The sequence below is a fragment of the Trachurus japonicus genome, chromosome 9, assembly GCF_045865225.1.
Source record: "Trachurus japonicus isolate A0001 chromosome 9, Traja_1.0".
Lineage (NCBI taxonomy): Eukaryota > Metazoa > Chordata > Actinopteri > Carangiformes > Carangidae > Trachurus > Trachurus japonicus.
In genome coordinates, this window is record NC_140915.1 from 34,011,571 (window position 1) to 34,025,694 (window position 14,124).

General features: G+C 42.8%; 1 protein-coding gene across 1 annotated transcript; it reads right to left on the minus strand.

Annotated features, from left to right (window-relative positions):
* Window positions 1-1,714: 1,714 nt before the first annotated feature.
* unm_hu7912 (un-named hu7912) lies at window positions 1,715-9,256 on the minus strand. The gene is made up of 2 exons (XM_085787578.1): window positions 9,011-9,256; window positions 1,715-6,361 (listed from the first exon to the last, which is right to left on the minus strand). Exon 2 carries the CDS (start codon window positions 6,307-6,309, stop codon window positions 3,097-3,099), a length of 3,213 nt encoding a protein of 1,070 aa, XP_085643704.1. The 5' UTR covers window positions 6,310-6,361; window positions 9,011-9,256; the 3' UTR covers window positions 1,715-3,096.
* Between the last annotated feature and the right edge of the window lie 4,868 nt (window positions 9,257-14,124).

Genomic DNA, 14,124 nt, shown 5'->3' on the forward strand with positions numbered 1-14,124 from the left:
CCTGAGTGAATCCAGACTCATGCCAGTTACAGACCCAGCAATTTTGACCAACTTATCCAGTCTGCCAGTGTTCATGTCTGACATAATGCTGTCCCGGAAGCCTGCAGCATGAGAGCCCACGCACTGAAACTCAATTTCAGCTGCAGTAGAGTGCCACAATAAGACCGACAAGTCAAAAATGTAAAATGTGAAACATAGCTAACACACTAGGATGCAGCCGTCTGACATCAATAATGATTTATATATTTGCAGTAAAAGACAAAGGCTTGTCCAGGTTGGAAGATACAATTCAGTAGCCAAAACTGGGGAGTTTTTATTGGGTTTATATTTCAACATATTATTCTTAATCTGTTTTAAACTGTTAAATAAGATGTTAGCATGTTTGGTTTGTAAGTCAATGCTTTCTGATTAAACTCTGGCTATGGGGAAAGATGTCAAATGTGTGTTGGACATTTGGCATTGCTGAGAGATGGGTACAGACAGTAATAATAGGCTACATCAAACACCAGCTAAATACTCTCTAAAGGCAATTTCTACTTTAATTTCTACTTCACTATTTGTATCACTTTAACCCCAGTGCCCTTGTTCAGGTAAATCAGACCATAATGTGACGGTGTGTAATTTGTAGCAGTAGTAGTAACAGTAACTTCCTAAAACAAGTAAAATATTAAGATAAGATATTAAGATAAGACCCCACTATAGTAACTAATATTGCCAATTATGCTTTGGATAATATAGTTCAGTTTGTCAGTAAGGAAATAGTGAGTATGGTGTTTGGGATGCAGTGTTTGATCAAACTGAAGTTTCAGGTTACAAATTAATAATGATTTTTTAAAATTCCCATAGCACATACTTTCATAATAAATTGATTTTAAGTAGCTGTATTGCTGTATTTTAAATCAGACTTCCTCAAACAAGAACATTGCGGTGGTAGTAATAATGATAGTGAATCAGTGGTAGTGATGTTTGCATTATTCCACTAGGTGGTGTTCTAACATTAAAAAACAAAACAAAGAAGAAACACTAAATTATTGTGTTGGCAACACCTTAGTATTTATCACATATATTAGAGCATGTTCATAGAATAAAAGGGATTAGGGAAGATTTGGAGGGGTGACATTTGAAGCATGTGGTTATCAAGTTTTTATTTATCAACAGCTACGCCTACTATTTTGACAATCAGCATGTCTTCATCAGATCAGATTTACCCACAGAAATTTGCATGTAGGTTGAAATGTTGGCTTCCTTAAAGCTTGAACTATCAATTTATGCTGCACACCTCTTCCCCCACATCCTAATCTTAAAAATGCATTTAAGATAGGCCTAATTGTTGACAGCCATCATGAACATGCCCATGTCATACCTGTATTAATGCTTATACAAACAATGAAAATTTTGAAATCAACTGTGGCAGATCAGAGATTTAAAATGGTTAATATATTTGACCCTGATCAGAACAACTTGAAAGACTTTAGTCCACTGGCTCTATGTTTGGATTAACATTTTTCATTTAATGCAAAGCTTAATAAATTGTAATTCTGGTCTGTAATAGACATGTTCTGTCTATTTATTAAGGAACAGCATTGGTTCTTCTCATTCTGCTGTTTGAATTCTGTGTCAACAGTGTGAAATCTAGTCTTGTGGGACTGTATTATTTTACCCTTCTGTTCAAAGGAAAACTCAGGAGGAGAAAGACAAAGCCCCAAGGTCACTTGTTAAATTCCATTTATTATATATTTATATATAGGTTATAAACATCACAAAATAGAAAGTTGAGGAGGGTCTTGCACAAAGATATATATATATAATCAAGTAAAAGAGCAACCTTAGATTAGTCAGCAATGGCAATGGAAGCAGGCATATCATCACATCGGGGTTGAGTGCTGCAGCTAGGTTAGGAACATTCTTATTTTATAATTTATGTTTTAGTGCAAACAAAGTCTTTGCAGCTCTTGGCTCCAAGGAATTCAATATTAATAATAAAATAGGGTTTTACAATATAGATGTTAAGGTTGCTCTTTTATTGCATATTGTTTAAGAACATACTGTGGTATTAGTTACAATAAGGTCTCAAGGTCGCAATGTTCAAATGATCTAATATTCAATATATATAATATACTTCTTACATTTCTATGCATCAAATTGTATCCCATTAACATAATAAATTTAATTATAAGCAATATCAATATTAAAATACCTGAATATAAATAACATGCTTTGAGCAAAATAATTGTTCATTTACAATGGAAGTTCAAACAACCTAAGTCAAGAGCTGTCAAGCCTTTAGAAATAGCTAAACCTATACATTGCTTTGTGTCAAATGCATTTTTTTTTTCGACTGAAGGCCACTTTCAAACAAAGCAATTTATACAAGGGTGACATCAAGTCTTATCACGAGATGGAATAGGTTCCAACAAAAATTCTAAATGAAGTGGGAAAACAAATAGGTGGTTTGATTGTTCTTCTTTGTCTATCAAACAATAACTAATTTAGCAATAATAAAAAATTAAATACCCACACAACTACACTATACTTAGGAAATAATACTTAAATACTGATAAACAGTTGTAATATTACAACCACTGTAACAATAATATAAATGTCTGATATAGCATTTATTGGAGAAATCAAAAGTGGGTGACAGTTACAACATGAGACCTGGCTGTGCCTACTATACTGTAATGTGGAGGCAATGAGATGTGTACTTCATAAATATTGTGTGCTTCATACATTGGCTGCAGAAACTGCACAGATCATACATGTTCACATCTTAAACACCTGGATAACTGGGTTTTTGCCTAGTCTACATGCAGGCAATCAACTCTTCTGAGTGCAACAGGATCAAAACAAGCCAAAAACATCATAGGGCAACTTTTAGAAGAGTGTTTACATACTGTACTGTGTGTTTACATCTGTGTGTGCATGTGTGTGTTTGTATGGCAACACAGAGAAATAAGAGAAAGACAGAAAGGGAGACTGTTCACATATGTACACACAGATTTCCATGTCAGTGTTCAATTTGCTAAACCACGCCATGTATTTACAGTATGTACATATTGTGTACTGACATCATTATCATTACTCTTTAGTGCTATACTATATAATATCATCCAAGAGATGAGGGGTACCCACCCAGTCCAGTGTTCTTGGCTCAGATGCAGCCATGATCATGCACATGAACTGTTTCCCTGTTCTCTTATCTATTGGGTAAATCGTAGTAGGGGTGAATCTTTTGTTGGTCTCCACAAACTCACACAGCTGATTATAGATTTTGGGGTACTCGTGACGAAGGAAGACTCCCCTGGTCCTGAGTTCACGCTGGATATTGACAAAGCACACCTCTCTGGCTTTCCTTCCCTCCTCCCCCTCCTTGTCAATGTCCGGTGTGCCTGGAGGCGGAGTGAGGATGAGCGTTTCCATTTCACTATCCTTCTTGAGTACCTTTTTGTCGGGGCTCGAGGAGGCCAAGGAAACCTTTGCATATTTTCGAACTGTTGGCGCTTGGACTCTCGGTGAAGGTCTATTAGGCACTAGTTCACCAACAGCTATGGATACATTCAGAAGGAAACATTCATTTGGGTCATACTCATTGCCTGCCAGCTGCAGTTCCTTGCAGTACTCGCCGAGGTTGTCCTTGAAACCATCCAGCTCTCTGAGAGATAAGTATGTGGGAGACATGAGGAGACTTTCGAGCCCAACTTGCAGGAAGTTGTCAGCTGTCTCTGGATTAGCAAAACCCAGGAAGAGAACGCCTCTCCCTCTGGACAGGTAGCCAGCTTTCGCGACGCGAGAGAAGGCTTTGTGGATCTCGGTATTCTCTCTGCAGAACTTCAGAGTGTGTCGACACACACTGCTGACACGTCCGTACAGACACGTCTCTTTATGGATCTCCCAGTCATCCCTGCGGCAGTTCCGTGAGCAGTAAAAGGTGTAGCAACTATGACACGACTTGAAGTACAGGCAGGCGTTGAACATGCTCTCGATCCGTTTGCACTTCTTGTTAGCACACACCATAGTGTCATCCTCATCTGTGCTGTGGTCTGGAGAACATTCTTCTGCACTCCTTTGCAAAGCATCACACCCACTGTCTGGGTCTTTGATTGTGTCAGGGCTGGATTTAGAGGACAGGAGCTGTGTGTTCAGACATCCTACGTTTTCAAGTCCAGCAGATCCTCTGTCTTTCTCACCGTCATCGGTGATTAGTTGTTTCAGCTGGTCCAAAAGGTCTACACTTGACTTTCTGCTGGTTGGTGGTTTGTAATCCACAACCAAATCAGCTAAGAGTTCGTCCAGCTGCTCTAAACTCTGTTGCAGGGAGAAGTTGTTGTGTTTCCTGTCTTTGGTTATGTCTGCTGTGGTGGATGGCTGCTTCTGATGCATTACCCTTGGAGATGTCTTTTCACCGTCCAGCGTATCCCAGCTGACAGAGTGAACATCCCGCCGCTTGCTGTTGGCTGCACATATGTCATTGTCTGTTATTGTGATCTCAGGTGTTACAAACCAGTTCCCACTCTTGGTATTTCTCCACGGGTTGTTCGAGCCCCTCTCTAATGAGTTTTCAGAGAGTGACAGTGCAGCATAGCGCCTCGGCGAGCTCGAGAGGTTAAGTATAACAGGTTGAGATGTAATATCGGCGGATGCTCCCTGTCTTGCTTGGTAAAACAAGTTTTCATAGCTTCTCCCACGAGGCACTGATTGTTCTCTTTCATGCCGTGGATACAGAATATTATCCCAAGACTTTGAGTGGTTTTTTACCTCTGCTCCCAGTCTACTTGTCTCCACACAGTTTCCAGCGTACCATGGGTGTATACCGGGCTCCTGCCTTACCCTTGGTGGTGTGTGCTGAGAGGACTGGTTGGAGTAACCAGATATACTTGAGCGATACCAGTCATCTGAAAAGGCTTGGGACATTCGAGGGCGCCGGCGACCCTCTGTATGATATGGCCTTGATGGAAAGTACTGCTCTTCGGGGGAGCTGAATGGTTTGGAATAAAACAACCTCGGGTTACTCATGTGGTATGGATTGAACCGGCTGTCCTCTCCATAGTAGGATCTAGACAATGGAGTTTGAGAAAAGTATGATCCCGCCTCGCTTGTGGAGTAAGGCCTGCTGTATACAGAGTGTGCTGGCTCTCGGTTGGGCAGGTGGTCCGTGTAATATGACCTGACAGGAAGGGTGTGCACCCATCGAGTCCTTGGATCATACTGGCTAGTCAATGTACTACCATGGCTGGTTAAACTGGACCGATCATCCTGATAGTATGCTCTAGAATAGGGATGGACCGGATACCGAACGGGGTCCTCTGTATAGAAAAACTTGGTTGGTATGTTGGGATTTGAGTAAGCTCTTTGTTCTTGACTGAGATATGGTGCTGTTGGTGATGGCATTCTGTGCATGTCTAGATGCTGGTATGAGATGGGAGACATGCTGGTGGTGTAGTGGTATCCTTGTCTGAAATCTCCGCTGTAGCATTCGCTTGGAGTGGGCGTCGGTGAGGAGACAATCTGCCGTGGTACATACAAGCCTCTACTGTTGCTACTGGCCTGGGAGTATCTCTGCCAAAGATGCTCAGTCCGTGCATTAGGAACCTGCCTGGATGTGTGCTGCAGTACAGCAGCATCTGGTTTAATGTCCACACGGCACCTGACGTGAGGGGTTATGGCTGGTTTATCTGGTTTCTCCTCTTCAAAACAGTCCGAGACATAGAGGGGGGAGTGAGGCTGCAGTTTGATAGGATGCACCTCGTTCAAAAAAGCCCTGTTAGAGGAGTAGGTTTCTCTGTGTGTTTCAGAAGTCCTCAGGGAATCTGACGCAGCTGGAGGTGCATCCCTCCCCTTCCTGGCTCCTGGTGGAGACACTGAGATGGGCACAGGAGTGAGGGTGGCCTTAATTCTTGGTGCACTTTTAGATCTTGTTCTCTTTTTAGAATCTGACCATGTAAGATGGCTGGGTTTGTCTTGGCTGGTGTGTTGCTGAAACTGCCTTGTATTAAACAGATCAGGAGATGAAAAGCGAAGATGTCCCTGTTGATCTAGTCCATTCCACATCAGATCTTTGTTTAATGTCTCAAGTTCGGCCCTCTTGTAAGGGCACTCCATTGAGGAAGAGAAAGACTGTGGGTCATCCAGTGACTCAATGAAGTCAAAGCTGCGGCAGTGTCTTTTGTTGATGATTTCTGGTTTATCAATCATTTTCAAGTCACATTGCTGGGAGGAGTGGAGAGAAATTGAATGGTCAGTGATGGGATTTACAGTAATGTCCCGATACAGAGTTGATGCCAGTATATCAGGGGGATGTGTCCGTGTCATCTTTAAGGGACTTCAGTGCTCTCCAGCCAGTGTGATTCAAGATCAACGCAGCCTGTGAAAAGACATAAAACAAACATAACTGAATGGCAACAGTAAATATTTGATATTCTATATATTGTTGTAATCAGTTCAGTACACTTAAACTATCCAATGTCTGTTCTGGTCGGATTCCTGTAAATTCCTGTTCCGGATGTAGTTGCTGACCTGATTCACTAACCAGGTTAATAGGTGATGTTTATCCAACACAGCCACAACACACAAGATGTGTCTGTGTGAGCAACGTGGCAGCCAGTTATATACTTTAAAATACTGAGTAAACTGACCATAATAATAAAACTACAGTAAAACATCAGTCATGAGCTTTATTTAGTCCATTAGTTTTCCTTATTCAAAGAATACAATACACTAAAATGCTGTTGAGACAAAAAAAAAAAACGTCCTACTTATGAACATGATGGTGGGACTAATTATTGCATCTGGTTGCAGTCAATAAAATCAAGCCTTTTTAAACTATTTTCTGATTCATGAGGAAAATGTCATCATCCTTGGTAATTATGATGATTAACTGCAACATGTATAGGCCTAACATTAAATTAGGTAAGCAACCAACCAGTTCAGTGATACAAACCATTTTGGTTTTCTACTCTTTTAATTATTCACATCTTATCAATAAATAATATATAGACAACTGCTCTGGAAATCTGCGTCAAGAACATCTGAAGGCATTTTCCTTATTTTTAGTTTTGTGAGGAACATTATGGACAAAACTCTATTTTCTACAATGGATTTGTATGTGTACCACACATGGGCTTTCTTGTTGGCACTCACCCATGAGCTAACCCTGAGTTACCATCTGTTCATCAGGATGAGAGAGGACTGACCAGCCATCTCCCTGTCATGTCTCCACAACACACCTCAGTATCACGTCTGTTCACACACGACCAGCTTCGACAGACACAACTATACTGTTTTAATCCACTGCTTCGCTTGATTTTTTAGAATTTATTGTTCCAAGTCATAGTGTAGGGTACTGCTACTCAAACTGTTACAGCTGCACAAAAGAATGATTTATTCTGTAGAAAAATTACAGTCTTGGTGGATCACTTTAATTTGGATTCGTCAGTTTTGCATACAGCTTTTTGTTTTCTATGTCATGGATTAACTTATAAAGAGTATTGTATTCATCTTACACTGTGACTTTTGAACAAGTAATTTAGATTTTATCAGTGTGTCACATAAAACAATTGTATAACACTGTAGGACAGAAATGTGGACATGGTCTAAATTACGACTGATTTCATTACTGTAAAACATTCATGCAATCTGGGACTAGTTCTATGTCATTTCTGCCAATACAGCAAAAACCAATGCATCACTAACATCCTATTTGTGACGAATGTGGAAATTGTGGTTAAACTAAATAGAAAAAAAAACAATCAATCTCACTTTCAGGCTTCTTGTCCCTTTAGGTTTAAATGAATGAGGCGAGGTATCAGCAAGATAAGGAGGGCCTTGATTCTACTTCACTGTGTTACACAGTAGTAAAATAAAATAAAAAAAACAAGCCTGGTGAGGTGCAGGATGTAAAGGTTGAACATTCAGAGAGGCATAGCTTTAATATATTCATAGATATGAACAATAGCTATCAGCGCCCCACTGAGCTGTATCAAATACTGTTAAAGGAGATACAAATGGTGATGCAAGAATACTGAAAATACAGCCCAGCAAAGCTATAAAAGGGATGCTACAGTATTTAAAAGCCACAAGGGATTAATAAAACATAAGAATTAATTATGTAGGTCTATAGGAAGGTCTCCATAACATTAACACTGACCAGAGTAGTGACACCTAAGCCTGTGTAGAGTAAGGGTTTTCCTCCAGCTATAAGTGCTTGTTCACTGTGATCTAGGGCCAAAGATTAGACAAACATTGAGTTCCGTTGTTTTAGAATCAGAGGACAAGACAAGATGCTCAGAGGAACTAAACGGACGCATTCCTTCCCCTATTCATGTTCATGGTCTGAGGCTGTTCCTCCATAGAGGGACTAGACTTTCTAGTATAAACCCACATGCCACATACTGTCTCCATGGCTACAGCACACAGCAAAGAAACCACGAAGCACTCCTCGAGTTGCACACTGTGAGCAAAATCTCAGTCCGACAAAATGAACTCATATTATCAGTCTGAATTGTTGTAATATCCTGTGCGCGGAGCTAAAGGATGCATCTGCCTGTGCTATTACACTAATTAGGCTCACATTCATTTTCAGCTTAAAAAACAACAACTTGGAGGATTGTTTTCTACCCCGTTTGCAAGGCTTTCCAGACAATAACAAAAGTGATGCAGATTCGCCTGAAGCCTCCCCCCGGCCCCCCCTCCCTCTCTCTCTCCCCGGGGCCATGCCGAGGCGCATTCAGCCTGGAAGCCTTACCAAAAACACTTGCTCCGACGCACTTAGGCGCCCCTTGTTTTATTTTGGTGCTGCGGCACGGACGGCCCTCCATCCATCCATCCTTTAGTGGCTGACCTAACGCCTTTGAGCTCATCATTCAACTGACACCATTTGCGGAGAAGGACACCACGATCGTAGCGTAGCGGGGTTCAAATCAGGACAAGAGCTCCAGAGCTACGGAAGAATGAGTTCGGGCTAAGTTTGGAAATGTACGATTTGTGCGAGTGAAGGAGTGAAGGGGGGCCTTACCGTTTCGTCAGAGAGCTGGTCGGATGCGGGGGACATGGTGAAGCCAAGGCAGCCTCTCTCTCTCCCTCTTTCTCTCTATCTCTCTCCCCGAGGTGCAGCCTCAGCTCTACCGCACCTGCTGTGACTGAGCCGAGCACTCGTCCTTCATGCAGCCTTTTACATGTTGTCTGTTTCAGCCAGCGATGCTTCTCTCTTTTGAGTGTGTGTGTGTGCGCGCTGCACTGTGCCGTGTGTGTGTGTGTGTGTGTTTGTGTGTGGTGGATGGAGAGGAGGAGGTGTGTCTGAGCCTGCGCTTGTGCGCGCGTGTCTCTGGAGGCGTGGTTGTGCGTGTTTTTATGAGGAAGGGGGGGTGAGTGGGGGGGATCCGGGAGGAGGAGGAGGAGGAGGGAAGAGGGGTGCTGTGCTGTGCTCTGTGCTGTGCTGGGTGGGTGTTAAGTCGGAGCAGCAATGCGGTCTCTCCAGTTCATCTCTATGGATGGTGGAGTCCTGAAGACAGCTATAGCGGCATGGCATTTGTTTGGTCATCCTGCAGTGTAAGGTGCTTTGTAATCATCATCTGTCTCCATCAGGAGGCAAAGCAGATCTGACAAATACATTTTTAGAAAGTCTGCAGACACGTTCAAAAGACTGCATGCAGAACTGGGCCTCGTCACTGCTGGTTTTACTCCTACACCACTGATCATGCATTAGATGTGGTGATGAGTAAAAACCAGTCCTGTGCCAATCTGTGACCTCACATTTTATCTAATTGTGGAGGAAGAAGATGGATGGGTGGATTATTTTTCATTAACGATTAATGTGCCACTCACTGTAGCCTATTTATTAATGGATATATTCGGTCTGTGAAACCTTTGAGAAAAATGCAGATTTTAACTGAGACATCTTGGACTGCCTTGTTTTCTTCGATCGATAGACCGAAACACAGACACTCTTTTCTTTGGCCTAAAAACTGTGTGAAAGTTATTTGATTATAACAACAGTGGCAATTGCATTTCTATTGATCCAGTGATTTCTTTTTTTTCAGTTGCAGCTAGTGTGAGGGACTATCATACTTGTTGCTGCCCATAATGAATTGAACTGATAAAATCTGCTTTTAGGACTTTTATTTTAGGACAATTATCTTGTTGTTTCTAATCTTGCAAGGATAAAAATCTATGACATAATGCCTTTCATCAGCCTGCTCTGTTCGACACGCATCTGGCCCAAAGTCTCACCTCACCAGCCTTCTGCATTGTCTGAATTGATGATAGGGACAGCTGGCTGTGGGCCCCAGCCCAGAGCATGTGACTGCCGCAGGAAAAGTGCTTACTGTAGCACCCTCACGGCAGATAGAAATCACTACAGACCAACTGTGCTGATCAGGCTGAAGATCACAATGATACTTAGCTTTGACAGAGCTCATTTCAGTGCTTTCCAATGCTTGAGCACAGTAGATGACCTGGTTTTTTCCCCCCATCCTCTTTGCTATTATCTCTTGGTTCTTTTACTGCCTGCGCTCTGGTTACAAAACAACCACAGCTAATCAAGACTCCATCTGTGACTTACCACGTGTGTTAGATATGATTCAGAATGACAGTACAGTGGATCTCACATTGTGCGGCATCCAGCATCCGTGAGTGTGGGATCTATCTGAGCGTGTGTGACTCACTCCTCTCTCCAGCACAGTGCATTGGCATCAGTTTGTGTCAGCTGTTGGTTAGCAGGCATAAGTGTCTGTCAGCTGGCCGCTAGCAGGTGTCTTCGGCACCTCGTACACTCCGTGGAGAGGAAATCAATGGCTCTCTGTTGATTAAAGACCCCCCTGACAGGGATCAATCAGGCGTATACCACCACAAAGCAACAACATCAAGTCTGAACACAACCGCACTCTGCCTCAGAAACAAGCTGCATGCTGCTTGAACATATCAGCTGGAGTGGCCCATAAGGAGAAGCTGACGATTCTGCTTTGTTTCATGTGCATGCTGGCACAGTAAACAACCTTCAGTTGTCCAGCTGTCTCCAATTAACTCTGTGTACAATTACATGACTTTACTAACTCTGTGTTGTCTGTGTTCCCTTTGGAGGGGATTGCATAAGAGACGTGGGGAAGCACTCTCAAAGTCAGGTTCCATTACTTGCAAAGTCCAGCCCAAAATAGCCACTCTGACAGGCTAAAACAAAGCACGTCTCACTCTCTGTTATTTTGAACTGTAATGATGTATCAAAGGAAACACGAAAAACACATTAAACACACTGGGGCTGGAGGTTGTCCAGAGGATCCCTCAGGAAGCTGGGGATGTTGTCTACGGTTCCTGCAGTGGTAAATATTTCACACGGCCAGAATTAGACCTCTTAGACAGACATATGTCTGACCGTGGGTGGTTCCCTGAGATCTTACAAACCTTTTTGTTCCCTGTATGAAATATGTAGATTCTCAGATTCACTGGATTCAAGGAAAGTGGAGTGCAGCAGTGTTGAAGCTGAAGAACTCAGCAGGAGATGCACCCAGTCTTTCTTTAATTCCAACTGAACCCTGATTAAGTCCCCAACAAATTAAACCACTCAATCCTCTCCGTCCAACTTTCTTGTCCCAGACATCATTTACAGTTGTGGTGGTTCATATAGGGTGCTCACCACTCACTCGGGCCACGTGTTTTCTTGTGAGGATTAGAAGCAGCTGAGGGAAGTGTTTGGATCCTTTTTTGGCTCAACAGGGAACCGAAGAATCCACGTTGGCGTAGTTTTGATCCCTGGTGGATCAGACTAGATTATATTCAGCAGATTGTTTGGCTTTTCCCAAGTAGACCAGGGTGGAAATCCTGATGTTAGTGTCCTCAGGTAGCTGCTGCTGCTGCTGCTGCTGCTGCTGCTGCTGCTGCTGTTAACGGGGCAGAAGAAGTAGAGGAGACTTCATGATCAGTTTAAATGCTCAGCTTAACCCTCCTGCTTTCCTCCTGGGTCAAGGAAGGAAGGAAGGACGAAGGGAAAGAAGGAACGAAGGAAGGACAAAGGGAAAGGGAGGAAAGAAGGAAGGGAAAGGGGAAGGAAAGATCGATGGAGGGAGGGAGGGAACAGATTGGGTCAAAAAAGAAGGAAGAAGTAAGGATGAAGGGAAGGAAGGGAGGGAGGCGAAAAGGATTGTGGATAGAAGGAAGGGAAAAGGGAAGGAAAGAAAGATGGAGGGAGGGAACAGACCAGGTCACCAGGATCAAAAGAGGAAGGAAGAAGTAAGGACGAAGGGAAGGAAGGAAGGAAGGAAAGAAGCAAGGGGAAAAGGATTGTGGAAAGGAAGGAAAGAAGGAGGAAGTGAACAGATTGGGTCAATTTGACCCAGAAGGACAACAGGAGGGTTAATCTGGCAGAATAGATTATGTAGTAGAACATAGAATAGGATTGAAAAACTATTAAATAAAGAAAATTACGCTCAATTAGCAAATTATGTTTACTTTGGCTGCACAAGAAAAGAACATTCCAATCCACTCCAAGTCACACTCCTAAACAAATTCATGTGCAAGCCAAACTATTTGGGAGCTGTATCCATGGCAACCCATACTGAGTAGGAGCAAAAGAGACTGATACGATTTCAAAGGTAAGGACGGAAAGTGCTGATGGGGGTCTTCCATGGAGACCATGAATATCTACGTCACCAGAACGAGGGAGGTGAAAATTGCTCGTCAAGCTACACCAGTCTGCAAATAGAGCACGCAGCCACGTAGCCCCCACAGCCACTGTACGTTTAGTAGGAACATACAGCGCAGATGTCTCTCACGTCCCAGATTATCTCCAGCAGAGACCAACAATTTAAAGCCAACATAAGGTTGACCATAAGGAGACCCCTCTGCCCCGCTTCTGGCAGACTCACGGTGAAAACAAGAAAAGGAAGAAAGACCTGAACTCATGTGGGCATATTCTCAGATCCTCCTCCCACAGTGCATGTAGGTCAAAGTAAGAATAGTGAAGATATTATTCACAGCTGCACTGAGCAAACACAAACTCCTCTGTCCTGGTCTCTGGAGTCACAGTAAGACATCCCATGGTGAGGCTTAATTAAATCTTTACTACATACTCCTCTTTCTCTCTCTCTCATCCTCCATCATCTGCCATTTTGGCTAAAGAATCACTCAGTCATGTGTGCAAGTTTATTAAAGGGAAAACACATTTGGAACAAGAAGACGCAACCCCTCGCCTCGGCGGATGCGCTGTCTTCCTTCTGGATTGGTGTGAATTATTTGTGGCTGCGCATTGTCACCGTTATATCATTATGTAACAGCACAGAAGCAGAGTGCTGTAATATTACATTTTGAGCACGCTGCTCTCGCTCTGAGTTTCATCAGATTTTCAAACAGTGATTGAGGTCAGCAGGAGGTTTTATAAAGCAGGCCTGTCATCAAGGTCCCGCTATTCAAGACTGGACAGACAACAAATCTTTTGTGCCATGCTTTGGAAGAATCAATGAGGTCCTTCTAAATATGGATATCATTCACCCTCCATCCCACAGAAGCACAATGCAAAGCAGTACTGAGTAGCACTAATTGTGCAAGGCTGTAGGCCATGTATAATAGCTGTTAACAGCCACTGCTTCCCATTCAAAGACTCATCTGATTGCTGAATAAAACAACTGAATCGTGGGCTAACATTAGCTTTTCTTTTTCCCTCATAAAAGAATGAGAATGGCTGAGAACACTCACTCATATGTATTCTTCTTTCCCCACAATTTCTCCCATTCAAACATTCAAACCCTGTGTGGTTTGCACCCCGCCCCCCCCTTCTCCCTCATCAAAATGCACTTGGAAAATCAGTTTTGACACTTGCTTCAATTTGTGATTTAACAGCAGCTTTATGTATATAATTACGCATTCTGGTTGGCATTTGCAGCCATCCAGATGCACCTGTGCTCGCAGATTCTCCAGGCTGTTTAAATGGGTCAGCTCTAGAAATATCCTGGCTTGGAGGAGAAGTCGTGAGTGCCCCTCCCCTTTTGTCTTCTCCCCGTCCGTAACAGAGTGATGACTATTGCTGGCAATACCCTTGAATCCTTTATTTGTGACCTGCAAAGTCATGAAAGTTGTATCAGAATGATTACGCAGCATCTGGAGTGGATGACTGTGGCGGGAGATGATCACAGCGTCTGTTGT

Coding starts and splice junctions, on each gene's coding strand:
- unm_hu7912 (XM_085787578.1), bottom strand. CDS start 6,309: ATGACACGGACACATCCCCCTGATATACTGGCATCAACTCTGTATCGG.